The sequence below is a fragment of the Acanthopagrus latus genome, chromosome 13, assembly GCF_904848185.1.
Source record: "Acanthopagrus latus isolate v.2019 chromosome 13, fAcaLat1.1, whole genome shotgun sequence".
Taxonomy (NCBI): domain Eukaryota; kingdom Metazoa; phylum Chordata; class Actinopteri; order Spariformes; family Sparidae; genus Acanthopagrus; species Acanthopagrus latus.
The window spans coordinates 8112582-8133163 of NC_051051.1; the positions used below are offsets into that span (position 1 = coordinate 8112582).

Genomic DNA, 20582 nt, shown 5'->3' on the forward strand with positions numbered 1-20582 from the left:
CCTCGTCAGTAGTCCCGCCTGTAATTTAGTGACTTTGTTACATCACACGCTATTATTTATGCCTAGTGGCTAGTTTGGCACCTAAGTATTAATTCAGCAGGGCTACACTGCTGTTGTTAGAGGTGCTGACTCAGGTGTGTGTGAGCCGACCAATCATACCAGACTGGATATTTGGGAGGGGGGCCTTAAACGGACAGGAGCTGAAATTGTGCGTTTCAGAAGGAGGGGGGGAATACAGCACGGTAGCACTGCAAAGAATGAGAAAACTGATTCATTTTTTGGGCATTAAAGCGTGGAAACCTATTCTAATAATAACAAAAACTAAAAGTATGAAGCTGAAAATGAGCATAACATGTCCCCTTTAAGTGCTTCTTGCAGCATAACTTCAGATTACCAATTTGCCACCAAAACAACTGCACAGAGAAATGATAGCGCTTAAAAAGGTGATCCAATAATATGACTATAATTATGGCATTTCTAGGCTGGACTTAAGTGTTAGGCTTCAGCTACTGCAAGGTAGTCTTAATAAGGTTTAAAAGCACGTTCTTCTTTTAGCACACAAGATTGTCTTCAGTAGGCACACACACAAGTACACACATGCTAAAAAGTCCTGCAGGTATTTTTCACACGAAAAGGAAGTTGGAAAGTTTCCCTGATACATACTGTACAAGCACCTAGTTTTCAGCCTCAGTTCCCTTTTGTCTCTCCTTTGTTTTGTTTTGCCCCTCCTTGGCTTGCCTTTTTCTGAACTCTTGTGGTCCTCCTCACAGCTACATTCACCTCTTCTTCTTTCTCAGTTTCAGGGTTGTAGTTTCTCCTCTGAGCCCCCGGCCTACTTCAATGCTCTCTGAGTCCAGTTTTCGATTGTTTTACAGTGAGACTTCAGTTTTTTTCTTTTACGCTTCTGTGGTCCTTTCGGTTCTTCCGAAATCCCACCTGTTTCCCACTTCTCAGTTTTCCTCTTGATCCAATCTCTGTCTCTTCTGCCACCGGGTCTACATCCTGAGCTGTTAGTGTTCCCAGTTCCGCCTCAGTACCTGCATAACTAGTTCGATGCATCTGATTGAGATGATTAGCCTGTTCTGTCACCTGTGTATAATGTCTTTTCCTGCTTCAGCACGTTGGATCTGATTGCCTGTATAACATGTCATCCTCCAATTGTTGGCTACTGTACCATATCTGCCAAGCCGTAATTTGACTTGTTCCAGGAATAGCAGTCAACATGAAATGTAATTTACTGTACCAGGCTTTTTTTTATACTGTTTAGTTTACAGTATGTGTTTGGGCTCCATGGAAGAAAAACTGCCTGGAATAGTTAATACACCCTTATAAAAACAGTTGAAATCTCAACAACAATCTCTAACGGATTAACCTCATGACAGTTAAAACAACGACTGGACTTTGTGGTCGTCTGTTTGTGGTCTGTTTTCAGTGCATTGTGTTTCAGACTGGTGAGGCTGGTCATGGCTTAGCTGCAGGTCTGAACTGTGCCAGTTCACACACCTGCAGCGCATTGGGTGTAATCAGCACCTCGTCTTATAGCCAGACCTTTCCTCTGCAAAGTGCCGGATCATTGTTGCCAGCTCCAGCAGTACTTGATTGCTCTCTGCATCTCTAGATTATTTATGTGTTTAGGAAGCTGTCTTATTTTTACTTGCCAGCACTTTAATCTTGCTCTCCTCCTCTTCAAGTGTGACTGGACCATGCCTGTGGACCAGCTCCTCTACCACTCGCCACCCAGCCTCCCACACCTCTCTGCCACCCTTCACAAACCTGACTACCTGCAAACCCTTTTGTAATCAATAAATTCCCCTTTCAAGTCTCTCCCTGTTTGGCGTCAAGTTTTGGGTCCACCTGTTCTAAACTATAAGCATTACAGAATAATCTGGCCTATACGGATCCAGCTGACCCAGAGCCTTGTTGGTAGACACAGCCAACTCACCACGCAAACACTGGAGATTCATCCAGAATTACAGCTGAGTGACCGCCCCCCCCCCCCCCCAGCCATTCTCTACCTGCACCACCTTCACCTGGTCCCCAACGCCTCTGGTGGCTGGGACTTACAAAGGATGTCAAGGAGTTTGTGGCAGCCTTCAGAGTTTGTGCCTGGAGCAGGGCCTCTCACCGCCCCCTCACTGGTCTCTTCCACCCTCTACCTGTGCCCAGCTGCCCCTGGTCCAATGTAGTGGTGGATTTTGTCACCAGATTACAGCCTTCTGAGGATAATACAGTCATACCCATCATAATGGGTTCTCCAAGTCTGTCCATTTTGTCCCCTCACCCAGCTCCTTGTTGTTCACATGTTCTGGCTCCTTGGGATTTCCAGTCGACATCGCTTCAGATCGTGGTCCCCAGTTCGCCTCTCAGGGGTGTCAGGACTTCTGTAGGGTGCTGGTGGCTACCCTGTGTCTCACATCTGGTTACCATCACCAGAAGGAGAGGAGGTGGCCTTCCCCTCAATTCAAGCCTACTTAACCCATTGTAAGGCGGCTAGCAAGCTCACCGTTCCGCCCAGACCTGCTCCTCCTGCCGCAGCCAATTCCTGGTGGACCTACAGCGTCCCCCCACTATCAAGTACCAGCCCGGACAGAATGTTTGGCTCTCCTCCCGGGACATGCCTCTGCAGGTGGACTCCCACAAACTTGCTCCTCGCTTTGTCGGCTCCTTTGATCGATAAGATCATCAGTCCCATTCCACCCTACATTCCTTGTCTCAAGTAGAACTACAAAAAAGACAAGACTCCAAGAAAAAGATAAACGCACAAATCCTTGAAATGGTTAGCCTAAAATTAATTGGCCATAAATAGTGACGACATCTGTTTCCACACTCAAGAGATTTGTTAGCTTTGCAAGTCACCACAACCACAATCAGTTGTGTTAAACTCTTATCTCTCTATCTGACAGACAAGTCAGGTAAAGCTGAGAAATACCACGACGATGTAATTTCCTTCACGTGGCTGTCAGTTGTTAACATTGAGACTTGACATTCAAAAGCCTAAAGTGGACAAGCTCTGAAAAAGAATGAAGTTTAAACTGAATTGTCACCATCTAGAGGAATTACCTGGTAATAAACTACACATGTACATATATACAGTATGTATGTATGTATATATATTTGAAAACCTGGTGTCCTGGTGCAATAAGTGCAAACAAACCAAAACAAGCACCATCATGCAGCTGCACAAACACTTGACATCCTGTACTCATGTCAAATTTCAGCCTCATAGATAGAAAACTGCAGTTGCTATTGAATGGACACAGCTATGACAAGAAATGAAATGATGGGCCAATGGAAAAAAAGAGAGCAATAAAAAAGGAACTCTCTGAATGCCTCATACAAGTCTGTGACAAACACTTCATGAGTTATGAAAAGTGGGGTGGCCAAAATACAGCGGTGGGCCAAACTGTCATCATGGAAAAGGAACTCTGCTTGGTCCAATGATGACTCTCTCGAGTGCCTGTGACAAGTTGTTGATGATGTTGTGAAAAGGGGACATGGCGAAATGATAGTGTATGTGTTTGTGTATATCAATCAGCCACAACTAACAGGTGAAGTGAATAACGCTGACCTTCTTGTTGCACTCTAAAAACTGCTCAGGAATGGCCTGAGAAACGTGACAAAGAGTTAGAGCCATCAAGTTGGCCCGAACCGATCAAGCATCCACAGGACGAGTCCAATCCTGGGTGGCCCTTCCTCACAACCCACGGAGCTTAGTGACCATCGTCAATGCCTCCAGGATATCCATATCCATGCCTTGCTGGGTCAGAGCCAAGTTGGACCTACAACTTGGAATGGAATGAGACTTGCAGAGATTATGGTCACGATCTCCAAATTTGTCTAGAAGTTGGTTACAGGCCACACCTTTACATTTAAATTTATGGCATTTATCAGATGCTTTTGTCCAAAGTGCCTCACAGTAATTCATATATACATACATACACTGATGATGGTGGCTGCCATGCAAGGTGCCTACTTCCATGAAAGAAGCCATAGAGTCCTGGAACCTGGAAATGAGTTTGTGTTTTCGCAAATACTGTTCCTTCATATAAAAAACGATGGGTTTTCAGTAAAATGTCTGAAATATGGTCTGTTGTTACCTACAACTTAAGATATTGACAATATTTTGTTCTGGGAAGTAAAACACATCATCAGTTGTCCCACAACTTAATTATATAGTGTTTAGGTGTCTTACAAAATGGTTGTTGCTAACAAGCGGCTAACTGAGACTACAGAAGTTGTTACAGACACGGAGACTCATTAACTTATAGTCCGTCTGTACAGGCCGACTTTAGTTACAAGCTAATCTAACTTCACAACTCGTAGACTGATCCAATGTGAATCCTTATTGTGCAGTAGTGGTGACATTTAAGTCATGCATCCGCAATGTAGCCTACCCTTGTCTACCCTACCCTTCGAAAAGCACAAAAGTGTTGTTCATCCGTGAAGACTTCTGGTTTGTGTTTGCCACAGAGATTATTTTCCGCTAAAAATCCAATTTGGATATCCCACGGTATAACATGACCTCCTCCGAGTGTTTGGCCTGTGGCAAAGTTTTTGATGATGGCTTAAGTTTGAACTCATGTTCAGGTTCAAGTCAAGATCTTATCACATCAGTCTGGCTATGTGATAAGTATCCAGGCACAAAAGTAGAGGGAGGGACCCAGTTTTTTTTTTTTTTGCATGGGAGCTGGCTGCCATGGGGAGAAACAAAGACATGCAGGTGCTGACTAATATCTGAGGAAAGACCTGGCAGCTGCCCAGTTGTTTACTTAAGCCAAAAACAACAAATTAAAAGCTTTGTTTTACTGACCTATTGTGGTTTGAAGACTCAGTCATCCACAAATGGTTTCATTGATGCCAACTAGACATGTGCGTTATTTATAATTCCGAAGTAGGATATGTTTGGCATTGACTGCAAAGATGCCTGCCTTATTCGGTCAGGTTAGGAGAACTTCGCTGGAACTGTTATTCATCCATAAATCTCAGTGACAGGGCGAGAGGCAACATGTAGAAAAAGATTAATACACCTAATTGTTTTTTTCCCCCCCCCTCCCCCCTCTTCTTCACCTCCTGTTGCTAAGAGCAACATGCGCTCAATCATGAAAAAAACAACAACAAAAAAACAACAAAAAAACAAACAAAACACACACACACACACACACACACACACACACACACACACACACACACACACACACACACACACACACACAAAAGGCAGGGAATCATTGTTCACCAGCACCGGCAGTAAAAAAAAAAAAAAAAAAAAAAAAAAAAAAAAGCCAAAACAAAACAAACGCGGTGTCGTTGTGCGCTCACGAGCAGCATAAATTGGTCAGTCCACCCACGCTGTGTCAGTCTCACACACTCAGTCTGAGCGGGGAACATCGCTCCCACACCTTCATGTAAGTACCAGCCTCTCTCACTCTGACAGCCTTCAGCCATGAGGCGACCACTCCTCGAGGTTTCGCGGGAATATGGAACATTTAGTATTTTGTGTGTGATTTGGCATCAATTTCTTTCTTTCTTTCTTTCTTTCTTTCTTTTGCCTCAGAGATTTAAATTTCAATTCCTGTTATTGTGGTAGTTATCTACCCAAGATCTCCCCCTTTGTGAGGATTCTGGTTGATTTTGTTAAAAGAGAAGAAGAATCGTTCAATTAAATCTTAACTATCATTTCATTTGTTTAAAAAAAGAAGAAGAATATACATATGTATATAATGCGTGTTTTTTTTTTTTTTTTTTTTTTACAATTGGGCTATTATCCTGTTAAATTCATCTGGTTTCATTTTGCCTGATTTAAAAGCAAAACAAAAAAAATCCTTCTTCTTTCAGTTTTGTGGTTGTCGGTGTGCACACAGGCTGCGGATGGCGGCTAAATCCTGGCTGACTCATCAAGCCGCGCTGATGCTGCTCCTGATGAGCTGGATGGAGAGCGCGCTCTGCAGCGGGTTCGCAGGTTGGTCCGCAGTCGTTCATGTCAATCATTAACTTTTCAGCACGCGTGCTGAGCTTAAGCCTCGAAAAATCGCTCATGTGCCGTGTAAACCTGTCAAAGCGAAATAGGATTATCAATGGGGCACACAATGAATCAACTGTTCAGAGATACGGGATGGTTGCCAGCATGGGTGCGACTTTGCGCAAACCTTTTTCCATGGAATGAAGTCTAATAAATGCGCACGCAATAATCAGCAACAGGCAGTGATTAGATTATTTTTCAAGCCATTCCTGCCATGGTTGGACTGTTTGCCACCCGGTGAGAGTCTGGGTGTCATGGTGTGGACAATAGGGGCTCAATGAAAAATAAAAGATGGACTTAGACAACTTATTTTAGGCAATGTGCATGACACACAATATTGACAACAGCATGCAGAAATTTACTTTTTTAAGTTAGTGAATCAATCTTTCTGAAGAGTTTGTGAGTCACATTCAACTGATCATGAACCAAATTTCATCAAAAACTCAAATGTCACCATCAGCATCCTCCACTTGGGGCCATCTCAATTTAAATTAAATGATAGAAAAGCAAAGCAGCAAACATGTTTTTAACCAAAGGGGAATGATGCCCAAGAGGAAAATAGGTGGAAATGACTGAAGTAGAAGCTCTGTACTGTAAGTTATTATCTTATATGTATTCAAAAATCTGTTTTTCAATGTACACTCTGATGTTTCAGTATATCCTGATAACACCTGTTTTCTAATGAATAATAACACTCTTCCTGCAAATGTTGCTGGCTGTTGCTTAGCCTCAGTGTATAGTGTATTGTACACATTTGATAAAATGTATAAGATTTAATATTTGTTAGGTAAGATTTCTTGGTGCAAACCACTTTGCAAATAATCCGCTTAAACAGGTGCAGGGGACTAAATCTGCAGCTTCGAAAAGTGTCCCCAGTGTAAATAACACCTATGTACAGGTTTCTAAACAAAGATTGAACACTTAACAATCACACTCAAATGCACACAGTCTGTAAATAAATATCCTCTTCACTTGCAGTGGATCCTCCCGCAGACATTGTGATATCAGACCCTGGTCATCTCGGATATCTTGACATTACATGGAGCCTCCCGACCAGTCTCATTAATAAGACGGAGTGCCCCAAACTGTATCACCTGGAGTACTTTGACACATACAGTGACAGGTGGAGTGTAAGTGCAAACCATTTAATTCTGTCCTTGCAAACTCGTCTAATCTCCTGACAAGACTAAGTCTAAGATTTCTCTCACCTGATCAGCTATCCAAACGAGACGATGAATGCCGGCATTGTTGTGTCATTATTGCAACAGGATCTCACAGGATTACGACACGGAAGTATCTCAAATGATGCTCATCTTGAGGTTCATAGTTGAAAAAGCCGGATGTCTGAGCCATAGTTCCCAAACAAAACTTACGTCATTGCAGGATGATAAGTTTCACCAAGTATGGACTAACCATGAAAAAATTCCCAGGTTTTGTATTTTGACTGCCTGGACCTGGTTGAAGGAGCTGGATCATAACAATGATTTAAACAGTGGAAATGTTCCTGATGGTGTCTTGGGCAATCAGAGGTCATGCTACGATGACACAGACAGATGATCACACCTCACCCTTTGACGATGAATGTGCATATCTTGAGTCCACACTACCTTGACAATGCATGAATCTCTTCCTTTTGCAATCTCGCACAGTCCAACAGGTTTCAATCTGTAAATATTTATTTATACTATACTGAGGACTGGTATCATTTTTTTCTCAGCCCTGCCCTGTCTCAGTGGCATGTCTCTCAATAGGGCATTTGTTTTTGGCAGGGTTAGAGTTTCTCAAAGGACACTGATAACCTTCAGGGCACGATCTTTTTTAAGAGCTGAGGTATTTTCTGTCAGACGGGAGTGACTGCCAGCAATGCTCAGGTGCAAGCATTTACAGGGAAGCACACTGTCAGTTTTCCCACACCTACTATGTGAATCATATTAACGACGTTGTGTTTCTGATTGGCAGGCTGTCAGGACGCCTCGGAGGACGTACAGCGCCCAGTTTGACCTGACGAAAGATGTTAGAGTGCGAGTGTACACCTTGCTGAATGGACCTTGCACCAACGGCACTTTGACCAAGAGCACTAACTACACCGAACTGGTCCAGAAACCTCCCAGCACAGGTGAGTCTGAAAGCTGTTTTAGCGATGACAGACAAAACATCAAAAACAGACGAACTGATGAGATGGCATTGATTGGTTTTATTCATCGTTCTTCCTAAAGGTGCTGCGGGCACAGCAGTCCAGGATTTCATCTGCGTGTACCACAACATGAAGTACGTCGAGTGCACATGGGGAAGGAGCCCAAAGATGCCGGCCAGCTCACAGCACAGCCTGTATTTCTGGTATGTCACAACCCATCCAAGATTTTAGCCACGCCAACCACCGACTGTTTAAAATAAGGATGAAGCCAATGCATAAGTGTGTGAACATGCATTCTTTCTAAAGTTCAGCAGCGGGCGTCTCCACTGGTTTCAAAAAGAAGTCAGATTGTACTGAAGCTTATGAGAAAATGACCTGACTTGTCACTTGATTTATTACCTCAGTAAGCAGTTTCGAGATTATGGCCTCAGTCAATAGATTCAAGTCTCCTTCAATGCAGCGTGATGTTCCTTTTGTAAAACATGGTCCCATGTAGAGTAAAGCAGACGATAAACTGGGGAATGCTTCGTCACTTCTGGTCTGAAAAGCCACATCCAGATCCAGAATCACCTCAGGACGTGTTTTGGAGGGAAGCTTTTTGTCTCCTTCCAAAGGAAACACCATGCAGCTGGCACCTAAAAGTCTGGGGAGAAAGATAACGAAAGCTTTACGCCAAAATGCACGAGTAGCTCTTTGCTTTTGGGAAACAGGCAGACTGCAACACATGGCCCATCTTTGAAGGCGAGGCCGGTGGCAAGGCGTCTCAGGAGCAGAGTTCTCTGTGGGAGAGAGCAGCCTTTTTTAACTTTCGAGAACTTTTACATGTACAAGGAAAAGGAAAAAAAAACAAAAAAATCACAACAGACCTCTTTTAACTGTCAAATTGAGAAGCCAGCGTCAATGAACAAGACAAGCAAATGTAAACACAGTCTTGGAAATGTCAGTGAGGATTAGCCACTGACCCCTTGATGAATTAAGGTGATGGTGAAGCACACCTAACCTCTCTGAACCTTGCGATCTCAACAAAACTGGTCTGTCTCTTCCCCAGGCACAAAGAACTGGAGAAGACGGAGGAATGTCCGAAATACCTCATATCGAACGGAGTCAGGAGCGGCTGCAACTTCACAGGGACGTATCTCCCTGATTTCACTGACATCAACTTCTGTGTAAATGGTTCCTCTCCCAAAGGGCCCCTTGAACCAGCATTCATCTCCCTGCAAATCCAAGACCACGGTATGTGCACATCCTGGTAGCAGCAGTAAAGACATAACATTGAGACGGATTGTGGGTGACGTAGTTACTGTCCTACTGTTTTGAGCCTGTGTCAACTGATTTCCTTTCAGCCTCTTGCCACGATCTGTAATCTACTCCGCTGTGTTTTTATGTTCATGCAGTGAAGCCTGAACCCACAGAGAAGCTGTATTTGCAAACAGGCCCTGACAGGAAGCTGGAACTACACTGGGACCCTCCAGTTAGCAGGGTTCCTGATCACTGCCTTGAATGGCAGATGGAACAGGATGGAAAAATTGTGTCGGTATGGATTATTTACATTTTTGTGTTATCAATCTCTATGGCGCTCATGCAAAAGTCATGAAAGCATTGCAGAACCACCTGCTGACAACAGTCATTTAAGCATACAAGGAAAAGTAAAATAAGTCTCAAGCCAGTTTTATTTATACAGCCCAAAATCATGATCATGTTGCATGTGGGCTTTACAAACTGTGCAGTGAATGACATCCTCTGTCCTTAGACCCTTGATTTGAGTGAGGATCATTTGCCATATTGAAAAGAAACAAACAACCTTGTGGGGAAAAAATATGGAACCTCAGGCAGAGCCACAGAAGAGGGGACCCTCTTTCAGGGTGGACAGACGTGCAACAGAACAGGGCAAAAAAAAAAATCACAATTTATAAATTTCATTGACATAATATGTTGATACACGTAAATAACATAAGATATATGTGAAGAGTTTGGATCCAGGAGTGTGGAAACACAGGAGTGTGCACTTTGTGTGTTTTGTAATTCGTTTTCACATTCCCAGTTTACCTGGAATACATTTTGATTCACTAACCTGCGGCAACCAAGCTTTAAGTGATTCATTAGCACACCTCTTGGTGGGTTAATTACAGTAAAACATATACTGTGTGTCAAGAACAAACCTATACTTGTCAGTCGATAATTGCTGACTTTGATGCAAAACACTGTTGACATTTTGACAACGCTGGCAAGCAAGGCAGAATACTCGATTCCAGGCCATGTGAATCAGAAACATTCAATTCAACAGACGAACAAAAATGTATTAAAAAGCAATAAAAATAAATTCTAGGCATGATGTGTCTCGCCAAGACCGCAACCCCCACACAAAAGAGGAGAAGCATTAAAATGTCTCATGACACCTTCATTATGGATGTGATTACAGAGAAGAAAACTCTTACATTCTCATACATGCAAACATCATATCGACATGCTGTCTGACTTCACCGACTGCCTCTTAGCTGTGGGCGGCCAGCTGGGGGACGTATTAGCAGCTAGTTCGCTACATTAAACACGTTCTCTAACTTTTTTGGACTAATAAATACATTAAGAAACAACTCTGTTAAACGCCAAAATGACAGTCATATTCACACAAGCAATAAAGCTCTCACAAAACATACCTCAGTCCTAACTGGCTACCAAGTGCAACAGTTACTGCGGGTGTGTGCTTCATGCTAATCTTCGCAGCAGAAGGTGGCAGCTGTTACCACCACGGCTCTGTTCAGCTAAGGGGCCGTGTGCTTTGTGCTAACGTTAGCCGCTACAAGAGTCTGTCTCTGCTGCTCACTCATTTTTTGGGCCGTGGGCTGTGTGCTCGATGCTACTGAGTCATCAAGCTGCTGAAGGGCAGGGCTCAATGGTTCAGATATCGGGATATTTTAGCTTCACTTTTCCTGTCATTTTGTGCCGCTAGCTCACTAAGAGCTCTAGCAACATGTCTGCCTAGCCCTGTGTGCATCACTAGATTCACTCATAATTCCACAAAAATGTTGAGCAGCTTTCAGCTAGTTTAGGCTTCAGGCTCTAAGCAATTACTGTCAAGCTCTTAATTTCCTCACTTGCATTTGTTGTTGACAGGAGATTTTAGCCGAACAGACGAGAACTCTGCCCCTCACCTACGACAGAAAAAGAAGCTGCTTCAGGGTTCGGTCCAGATTGAACAAGTATTGTGCAGAAAAAAGCATTTGGAGTGAGTGGAGTCGTCCCACATGCCACCCAGGTAATGATGTTTCAATTTATGACAAAAATACAATGTTTTTCTTCCTAATATATGAGTATATAAATCCAATTTCTAGTGTAGAATCAGTTCGCCAGTGTGAAAAACAAGCTTTTATTATGGAAAAAAATGAAAAAGACATCATGAATGCTCCGTCAATCGTCAGTACTCTCCCAGTCACTGTCCGTCTGGAAGTTCCCTTTAGATTTTCCCCTCAATCACTGAATCGTTTTGTTGCACGTTGCATGTGTCACAGGCAAATGTGAAAGTCAGTTTGGGTGTTTTCATTTTGGTTTTTTAAATTCCTGTGGGATTTGAATTATATCCCACATTCTTGAGGGATCTTTTAAAAGTGTTTTTAAAAGCTTTTTTTTCACTGAATAAAAACTAAGCTATAAAGCAACTTTTTTGTTTAAAGCCACATCCTCAAGTCCTCATGAGTCACATTAACTTTGTGGAGTCCCAGCTGGAAGGCCCTGATGTCGTCATTACATGGTACGTTTAATTTTGTATTATTTATTATTACCACTGTTTTATTTTGATTGGATTCTTATTAGTGCCACGGTTCATCCTTTACTGTGATCTCAGTCAACTGCATCTCAAGTTCATTTCGCTCCAAGTCCTTTTCAGAGCTCAACAGGATGTTGAAGTTTCCTTTTTGAATTTGAAATACTGAGAACTATTAAAGACACATATCCGCTGACATTCTGTGATACTGGCAGTCATTTTAATGTGTTCATTGTTGTTTTAAAAATAATTTGCCATCTTCTCTAATGTGTCCTCTTTTGTTTTACAGCCTTGCGTTGATCTTTCGGAGGGCAGGATGAAAGGTCACCCTCCAAACAAAAGTTCATTTTTTGAGCTTCAAACAAGAGGCGCCCAGTTATCCTTTTGTGAATTTTATTATTTTGAATGTTGGGAATCCAGAAAAAGGCATTAATAACCAGTTAAGCACATTAAATGGTGTCCAGCATTATCTTAAGCACCTGTCTTGCAGACGGGCTATCTACGTAAATGTAGTTTAAAAATCTTTATGATTTCACTTCATGTTGAATGTTGCATTACATGTTTTTTTTTACTTGGATTGCTATTTTTGTTTTTTGCACTGAAGATCGACTGAAATGTACACTATAGCATAGATACAGATATTAAGTATACTTTGAAAATTTAGGTTATAAATGTCTATGAGTGGCCTGCACTAAAGGTACACTTACTGAAGTTATTTAACCTAAACGCACAGATCATACCTTCATTGCACCACCAGTGACTCATGCTGTGTGTTTACACTGTTTACTTGTGAGTACACCTTTGTGGTGATGAATGTGACGGAACGCAATTCAATGTTAAACATTATCTCTTGTCTCCTCTGCCTCAGGAGGCTTTTTATATAAAAGGGGCATTTTTGACAAATGAGGTACAGAACTGTACTTTTGACAGTACTGAGCTGAACATAATGATGTAACCTGTTTAGCTTTATGACTTGTAGTTGTTGTATTGGGTTCGTATGTGATGAAGCTGCCAGCTGTGTTCAGCTATGTGCACTGTACTTTAATGTTATTTGAGTGCATCGGCGTATACACATTGCACAGAGAGTAGAAGAAAGGGGGGTTTCAATACGAGTCCAGTCAGTCATTACTGCCACCTGAAGGTAAAATGTGACTGTTGGACACAGACTGCCCACTTCAACACCTTCTGCTGAAACTGACCTCAGAGAAGTCCACCTCCATGTCCATGGTGGTCCATACGAAAATAACTTATTCTGTTGCTGTTTGTTTGAGTGTTTTCTGGTTGAGTACTTGCCACATCTCTTGCCAGTTCATTCAGACCTCTCTGACTTCATTCTTGTTAAAATTAAAGAAATTCATAGCTTCACGTTGATAAATGAATGTATCATTCTACTTTGAAGCATCACGGTGTATTCATAAATTAAAAAGTTTTGATCAAACTGTGCTGCTGTGAGTTTCCTTCATTGCACTACAGATGGTTGATAATGGTGTCCCACAAGAGTCAATATTAGGCCTCCTGTGGTTAGCTCTGATGGCATTTTCTATTGGAAACCTTCAGACCCTCTTAATTAATTGAAAACTTGGAAATCCATACAGTAGAGCATTATGAATAATTCAACTATTATCCTACTAATCACTAAAACACTTAAAACACAAATTGGAGTAGAACAAAGCTTGTTGAGAAAAAAAAAACAACAGTGTACAAACGCCTATACTATCTACAGTGGATTATGGAGATATCTTGTGTGTTTTTGCAACTGCCACTGCCCTTAAACCACTGAAAGCCATTAACCAGACTATTTGATTTGATACTCAGGAAAACTGTTGATAATTTTCTGTACACTGTACGCAGTTTGTAATGATAACCATGACACTGAATCACAGGGTAGGCTCACTTAGAAAGTGTAGCGTACCAACACTGCACCGGGGGAGAACTGATTAGAAACACTCGTTCCTCTGAAGGGCCATCGATGTTCTTCTTGCCGATGTTCTTAATTAGATATGTAAATCTCTTTAAAAGTATGCGTGTTGCTCTGTTTGATGGAATTGTCGTGCTCTCGGCATCTTGGTCTTGATGAGACTGAAATAAAAATTACAACGTAATGTGTTTCAGGTGTCAGTTGTTTGTGTGCCGTTGGCTAGCACATCTAATTTGAAACATTTACAATGACGTTAAACGTTCTGACTAACAGCTTCAGTAATGTTTGGGTGTGTGCTTCCACAGTGGGGGAAGCGTGTGCAACATTTAGCTCTATGTATGCACAACAGCCTTATTTTTTTTTTTTTTGACACTGTAAACAAGGGGTTTGAAATTTGAAAGTTATTCAAATTTGTAATACATCCTGCTGTAACACAGTGTCCAGACTACTTATGTGTCTATAAAATGTTTGTCTGGATAATGCTCATTTATTGTTGTTCAGATTTTAGTTGACTTGTCTTTGTAAGGTTAGTTACTCTGTTGCAGAAGTGACATGTAACTGAACTGTAATGAGCCTGACCTCACGTATGTGTGTTTGCTTTTGCTTTAGAAGAGAAAGAAGTCACGCCTGACCCCGGGTGGGACGTGGTACCTGTCTACGTCTACGTCGCTGTTGCCATCATCGCCATGCTGGTGCTGTCGCTGTGTGTGGGAGCAGTGCTGAAATTGTGAGTAAACACATTTAAGCTGTACAGCGTAGCGTGCACACACCAAGATATGATGAAACTAAAGCGACTAAAGCTCTCAAAGTTACCTGTAATTCCACTTTTAGGAGGCAATCCAAGCAAGAGAAGGAGCCGGACTCTCTGCTCACCACCCTCTTCGCCCGAAATCCACTTCTGACAGCGAGGGAGGCCTGAGAAGACGAGAAAACCCTCTGACAGATGTTTTGACTGCTGCTGTTCTCCTCTCCCATTATTCAGGGTCTTGGATCTGACGGAGCTCAGTCGTCAGCCGAGATTGTAACCACTACTAATAAATCACTGAAGATCATACACATTAGGGTGAAGGTTCAGTATTATCATGTTACCGCTTGCCTTTTCAGTTTACATTTCTTCTACAAATGCTTGAATCTATATGAAATGCTCCAAGTCACAAACTGAATCACGTGTCGCCTCTGATGTGCTGCCAGCCGACGGAGTCAACAAGAGGTTAATATTCAGATGTCGTGTTCAGGGGTCATTTAGGAGGATTTGTTTTTCATGTTTTGTTGTTTGCCACATCTCTTGCCAAGTGATTCAGTCCACTTGATCCCGTGAGGGAATTAAGACTTTCTTTTTATTGAATTCAGTTATATGTTTTTGGTTTAATTGTTTACTTTGTTGCCTCGACTCGTGCCAGTCTCAACCCAGTAAACAGCGATAGTGAAATGGACTTTATTGCACACTTCAAACAAATGAAGTCTTTCATCGCCAACAGAATTTATAATTGCTGTATTTTAAAAACATTTTACAGAAGAAATTACTGTGTCAGGGATTTTTTTTAATGCCACGGCTTTCTTGCCAGTTTTGTGTTGAAGTGTTTGAATTAACAATCTGTAAATGTTGAAGCAGTTTTGTTCAAAACGTGCCAAATGTGACACCAAATGTAACTGCCCTCCCTTTGACTTTTGAACATTTTATTTCTTGAAATGGTGGAGTTGGTTGGATCGTTACTTTTTTTAACGAGCTCTTCGCATCATAAAACAACAGATAGCTGACTGTCTGCTCCTCATAACTTTAGAAATAAACATTTTACAAGCAGCCAGAACAAGAACTAATGTGCAGATAATGAATGTGTCACCCGCAGCTTTTATGCTCTCATACAGGAATATTTTGAGCTCTGTGTGTGTGTGTTTTTTTTTTTAAGTATTTTTTTGGCCTTTTCTGGCTTTATTTGACAGTACAGCTGAAGAGTTGGACAGGAAACAGGGAAAGAGACGGGGAGTGACACGCAGTAAAGGGACCCAGGCCGGGAGTCGAACCCGGGTCCGCTGCAGAGCCTCGGCACATGGGTCGCGCGCTACCGACCGAGCTATGCGGCGCCCCGAGCTCTGTGTGTGTTAACGGGGGCCTGAGATGTCTATGATTTTTAATGATTTCTAGCCTAATAATGATCCTCATCAAAATAATATTTGCTTGTTCAGCTACTCTCTTTACAGGAGTTACAGGATTTTGAACTATTACCTCCTTTTATATTTACTGTTCTATTGAATTAGATTGAAATATTAAACGGCCGCAGGATACTGTTTGGTGTGTGGTTTACATTACCTCAGTATCTCATGAGTGACATTGGTCGTGTTTTTTATATATTGTACAAAGAAAGAACACACACACACACGCACGCACACACACACACACACACACACACACACACACACACACACACACACACACACACACACACACACACACACACACACCACCACCACCACCAGCTACAATAAAAGCCCAGTTTTCTTTGCAAGTGGGGAACATTTGGATTTTTGTAATTCAGACACTGGATATCAATAGTGCTCATTTCTGTTTTATTTGGTGGCCTATTTCAAATAAAGCTTGTTGCTGAAGAAACCACCAACTGTAGTTTGCAGTCACTTTGCAAACAAACACTCACAGCATCAAGTTAGCATTCTGTAACATCTTTTTTTTACGACCTTCTAGCCATTGAAAGTTTTTTGTGTCTTGCAGACGCTTGTTTAGCGTATAAAGTGATCAGTGGCGATCAGTCAGCCACAGATTTTAAAGGAGACATATTATGCTCAATTTCAGGGTCACATTTTTATTTTGGGTTACTGCGAGAATAAGTTTTCATGCTTTAGCGCTCAGAAGTTTTCTCGTGCTGTCGACTGCAGCAGCACTGTCTTCCCCAGACACAAAGTCTGCTGTGATCGGCGCCTGAGCCGGCACTGGTCGCCACATCTCTGGCCGGCTAAGCTTCCACTTAGCTTAGACAGGACTGCTGATGGGGCATTTCAGGAGCAGTGTTTTCCGTGGGAGAGAGGCACTTCTGCTGGCCTGGACTTTGGTCTTTAAACTTTGGAGACCTTCAATATGCACAAGTACCTAAATAACACACTGTCGGAAAGGAAAAACGTGGAAAAAAGCTAGTGGATGAAATTATGTTGAACATTAACCCAGTCAGGAATACATGCAAACACTTCTAATCTGACTGTGGAAGTGTTTTAATATTTCAAAATCATGTTGTTGTTGTTACAGTTGCTGATGTCGTTGTATATTGGATATGTTGTAACTGTGTCTTTAATTGCCTTGCTCTAACAATTGCCCAGTCAAACAAACACATACATAGTATTGTATATCACTTAAATAAAGTTTAATTCAAGATATTAAAAGGTTACAATGATTGAATTAAAGTGTCCACATCAGCTAGCAGATAGTTATTGAGGACAGCGGGGCAGACTGAAACCTGTATTTCTATAACTGGCTGCTGAACTCTTTGCCTCATCAGATCTGCAGAAGACAAAACAATCTGATGGAGACTTATCGTGCCTGGCTCTCACCATCAACAATGAAGCTGGTTTCACTCCAGTGAGTTTAATGACTTGAATGACCTAAGGAGCCAATTAAATGTCTTTGATTTGACATGAGTAAACACATATGGGTGATTTACTTTTAAAAATGAAAATGGGTTAACTGGAAATGCTTTTTTTTTTTTTTTTTTTACTGTATTCAGCCCCTTCTGCCATAGCTGGTTGCTCTTAACGAGTCACAATATATTTGTATTACAGGAACAATTATTACAAGTAGTGATGTGTTTTGTCAGTAACATTTCTGTCTGCGTCTTATTGCATTTTCAAACAGAAAAAAATATTTTTACAACCTTTCGCATAAATCAACCTCAGCAGCCTCAAAGCCAGTCATGAGAGAACAATCTGTAACCAGCAGAGCTGTATTTGGATAATTGTTTCTGCACCGCGGGAAAGTTGGTTTTGATGATGAAGGTCATGTATTTTGCATTATTCTTGCAAATTTTGAGTTATTTCCATGATTAAAACTAATTGTAGGTTGCTTTGGGTAAAAAAAAAACAAAAACAAAAACAAAATGAAGAAATAAATAAATGTAATGTAATGTGTTCTCTCGTTTCAAACAGTAGAGAACCACATTTGTCCCATTTGTCAATAAACTGCTCACAACAAACCAGCTCCAATCTACGCAAAGATAAGAACAGAAAGTATGTAAATATACGGGGGATGCCAAGTCTCAACTACTTGGCTATAGTCAAGAGAGAAAAAGGCCTCTTCAAATTAAATGTAGCTTAACTGAAGGTGTGTCGGGGCCGACACGCCCACAGCTGCAGCAGATTGTCAGTCGGCGCCTGCTGATAAGCCCTGGTCCTCACCTTACCTGCTGCGGGAAGATTTCTGTCAGTGCTGAGCTGTACATGACACCTCCGAGAGCTAAACTCTATTTCTCTGTGTATTTTTCTAAGAGCCCTAACTTTGTTTTTGTCCAAACCATTTCACAGCCGACATTCAGACTTGGCAACACAGGAAAAAAAGCCAGGGGGGCACATTCTTACATTAAAGCTGGCTTTATTCCATTTAGTCACTCCAACTACAAACATTGCTTACCAGGACACTTAAAGGGAACCATTTACATTCATGTTCACCTCTGAGCTTCTCCTGCTTTGCCAGTGAAAATATCTGTTTTGAATAAATATAAACACAGTCTCCCTCAACTAGACTGAAATGGGGCAGCAAATTATTCTCAATAGGGCTTTAAAACAGACCAGAGTTTCTGGTGGCAGTCTGTTGGGATGAGGTCTGCAGTGTGACACTGACAGATTAGGAATCAGAGTCCAGCCTGGGTTGCCTCTCTTATATTAGGAGATGGTCTCCCCACCATGCATGAATCCACTGCAAGCATACCAGAGGGATTCTGAAATTCAGCCCACAACAGGTATCACACAAAGGGACTGCTATACTATTTGCCAATTTTCCCTCTCTGTTTTTGAAGGTTTGATACCTGTGTACTTTTTTTTTTGCTCTTGTCGCCCTCTGGTGTCCAGATAGTATAGGGCACTCACCTTACTGATGAATAAAATGAGTATTACTAAATAATTAAATTAAAGAAATGAATGTGTATATAAATAAGCCTATGAATGATATATGAATGTACTTATGAACAGACAAAAATGACAGAGAAAAAAAATAGTAAATATGGTATAAATTAGTTATCAGGAAGTCTTGCTATCGAAGCAAAACAGCCCAGAAATTAGAAACTGAAGTCCTGAAGACAAAAAAATAACTATACACTCCAATATGTAGTGAAAATGGTTTTTAAACATAGTATTTCCACAGCGTGATATTTTTCTTTCACGTTGGGAAAGTCAGCATGTGCTTCTAGGCTGACGTGTGTGTTTTTTTAGCGTTTCACCCAACATTCATTGACGTCCACAAGGTCAGCGAGGCAGCTGACGGCTTCCCACGGCCGGTCCTGCCTGGCTGTCCGTGTGCATGTGTGTGTCTCTGGGGTGGCTGATTGTCTCTTGAGTGGTTCATTGCTAGTGACTAAAGAAATCTCTCACGCGATTAATCAAAAACAGAACAAATGAGAGAAACTCTGACACACACGCTGATGTTTCCCATGCTGGTGCCAAGCCGCTCAGATCGCTTGGGACGCGGCCTCCAAATGCTGTGAGGCACGTCCAAGTGAAGCAACCCTGCTGCGTGACAGAACACAGTATAATGGATGGCATGCTGTTCGATGAGTGATTCTGAGGAGGCACTAAAAAGTAATTGAAGTGATTTGACTGTTGTATCTGGGTTTAATGGGGCCCAGGAGACTTGCAGGGGCAGCATGAGTGTGACGATGTCGAAGTGAGTAACTTCTTTCAGGTTAATATGTAATTTTGGTGGAGCCAGGCTTGACATAGGATTGGTTGGGGGGGGGGTAATGTGTAGCCCGGGCTCTTCTTTTCAGTCCGTTTATCTGCAGACGACTTCCACTGCTGAGGGTCGGAGGACGAGCTGGTCACCTTCAGGTTTGCATTGTATCCTTTCTTTGGGAGTTTTTCAGTGCATCTGTGCATTATCGCTTAAAACAGTCATTTCTGTCCTCAGGCACGACGCTGCCAGAGCCAGTCATTGTCTCTGTCCCCCAGGCTCAGTAACTGGAATCTGTCCCTGCAGAGTGAAAAGAGTGCAGGGCCTGTCTGGTTACTGCACCCAGGGGCCAGGCTCCTCTCCGAAAGGCCCACGTTATCACTACTGCAGCTACAATTCACTGCTTGAGAATTAGAAATGTGACTGAACTAACAGCTGCACTAAAGGTTTTTTTTTCTTGTTTCTTTTCCTCTGCTGACTTACAGTGAGAGTTGTGCTAATCTTCTGAAGTCAAATCTTTGCTCATGTCCAAGGTATTTCGAGATGGGGGCATGTAGCAGCAGCTGCATTACCTTCAGCTGCTGAATGATTCAGTGTTTTGTCTCAGGTCAGTCTGCCTGAAGTCCGGTGCCTTTCCTGTGCCCACCGGCATGAGAACAATCTTGTTCCCAGCGTCACTTGAATATCGTTTCTTATCTTAACGAAAAAACAAAACAAAACACAAAGATTGATAATATGTAGCTCTCACTATGGGTTTCTCTATCTGTTCTGCGTCGTTATTTTCATAGAGCGTAGCGAAGCAATCAAGATAAACACTTCCAATGTAAACTGATGTAAACTTGAAAACATTCCAGCGCTTGAATACCCCCTTCA

The 20582-nt window shown here is 42.0% G+C and overlaps 1 protein-coding gene and 1 long non-coding RNA gene across 6 annotated transcripts; one reads left to right on the plus strand and one right to left on the minus strand.

Annotated features, from left to right (window-relative positions):
- The first annotated feature begins 5282 nt into the window (after positions 1 to 5282).
- il13ra2 (interleukin 13 receptor, alpha 2) lies at positions 5283 to 15483 on the plus strand. Of its 5 annotated transcripts, none has more exons than XM_037120380.1 (10): positions 5283 to 5405; positions 5836 to 5959; positions 6998 to 7149; positions 7979 to 8135; positions 8236 to 8356; positions 9202 to 9386; positions 9548 to 9687; positions 11265 to 11406; positions 14438 to 14555; positions 14660 to 15483. In XM_037120380.1, the coding sequence occupies exons 2-10, from the start codon at positions 5869 to 5871 to the stop codon at positions 14745 to 14747; spliced, it is 1194 nt and encodes a 397-aa protein (XP_036976275.1). In that variant the 5' UTR covers positions 5283 to 5405; positions 5836 to 5868; the 3' UTR covers positions 14748 to 15483. The 5 variants fall into 5 exon arrangements, with proteins under 5 accessions (XP_036976275.1, XP_036976274.1, XP_036976276.1 ...); XM_037120379.1 differs by having other exon boundaries at positions 5360 to 5405; positions 5862 to 5959; XM_037120381.1 differs by lacking the exon at positions 5283 to 5405 and adding an exon at positions 5440 to 5496 and having other exon boundaries at positions 5862 to 5959; positions 14638 to 15483.
- On the minus strand, positions 8194 to 14783 carry LOC119031725. The gene is made up of 4 exons (XR_005078676.1): positions 14642 to 14783; positions 14480 to 14547; positions 8553 to 8796; positions 8194 to 8400 (listed from the first exon to the last, which is right to left on the minus strand). It is a non-coding gene; the product is annotated as an uncharacterized LOC119031725 (long non-coding RNA).
- Positions 15484 to 20582: the final 5099 nt, after the last annotated feature.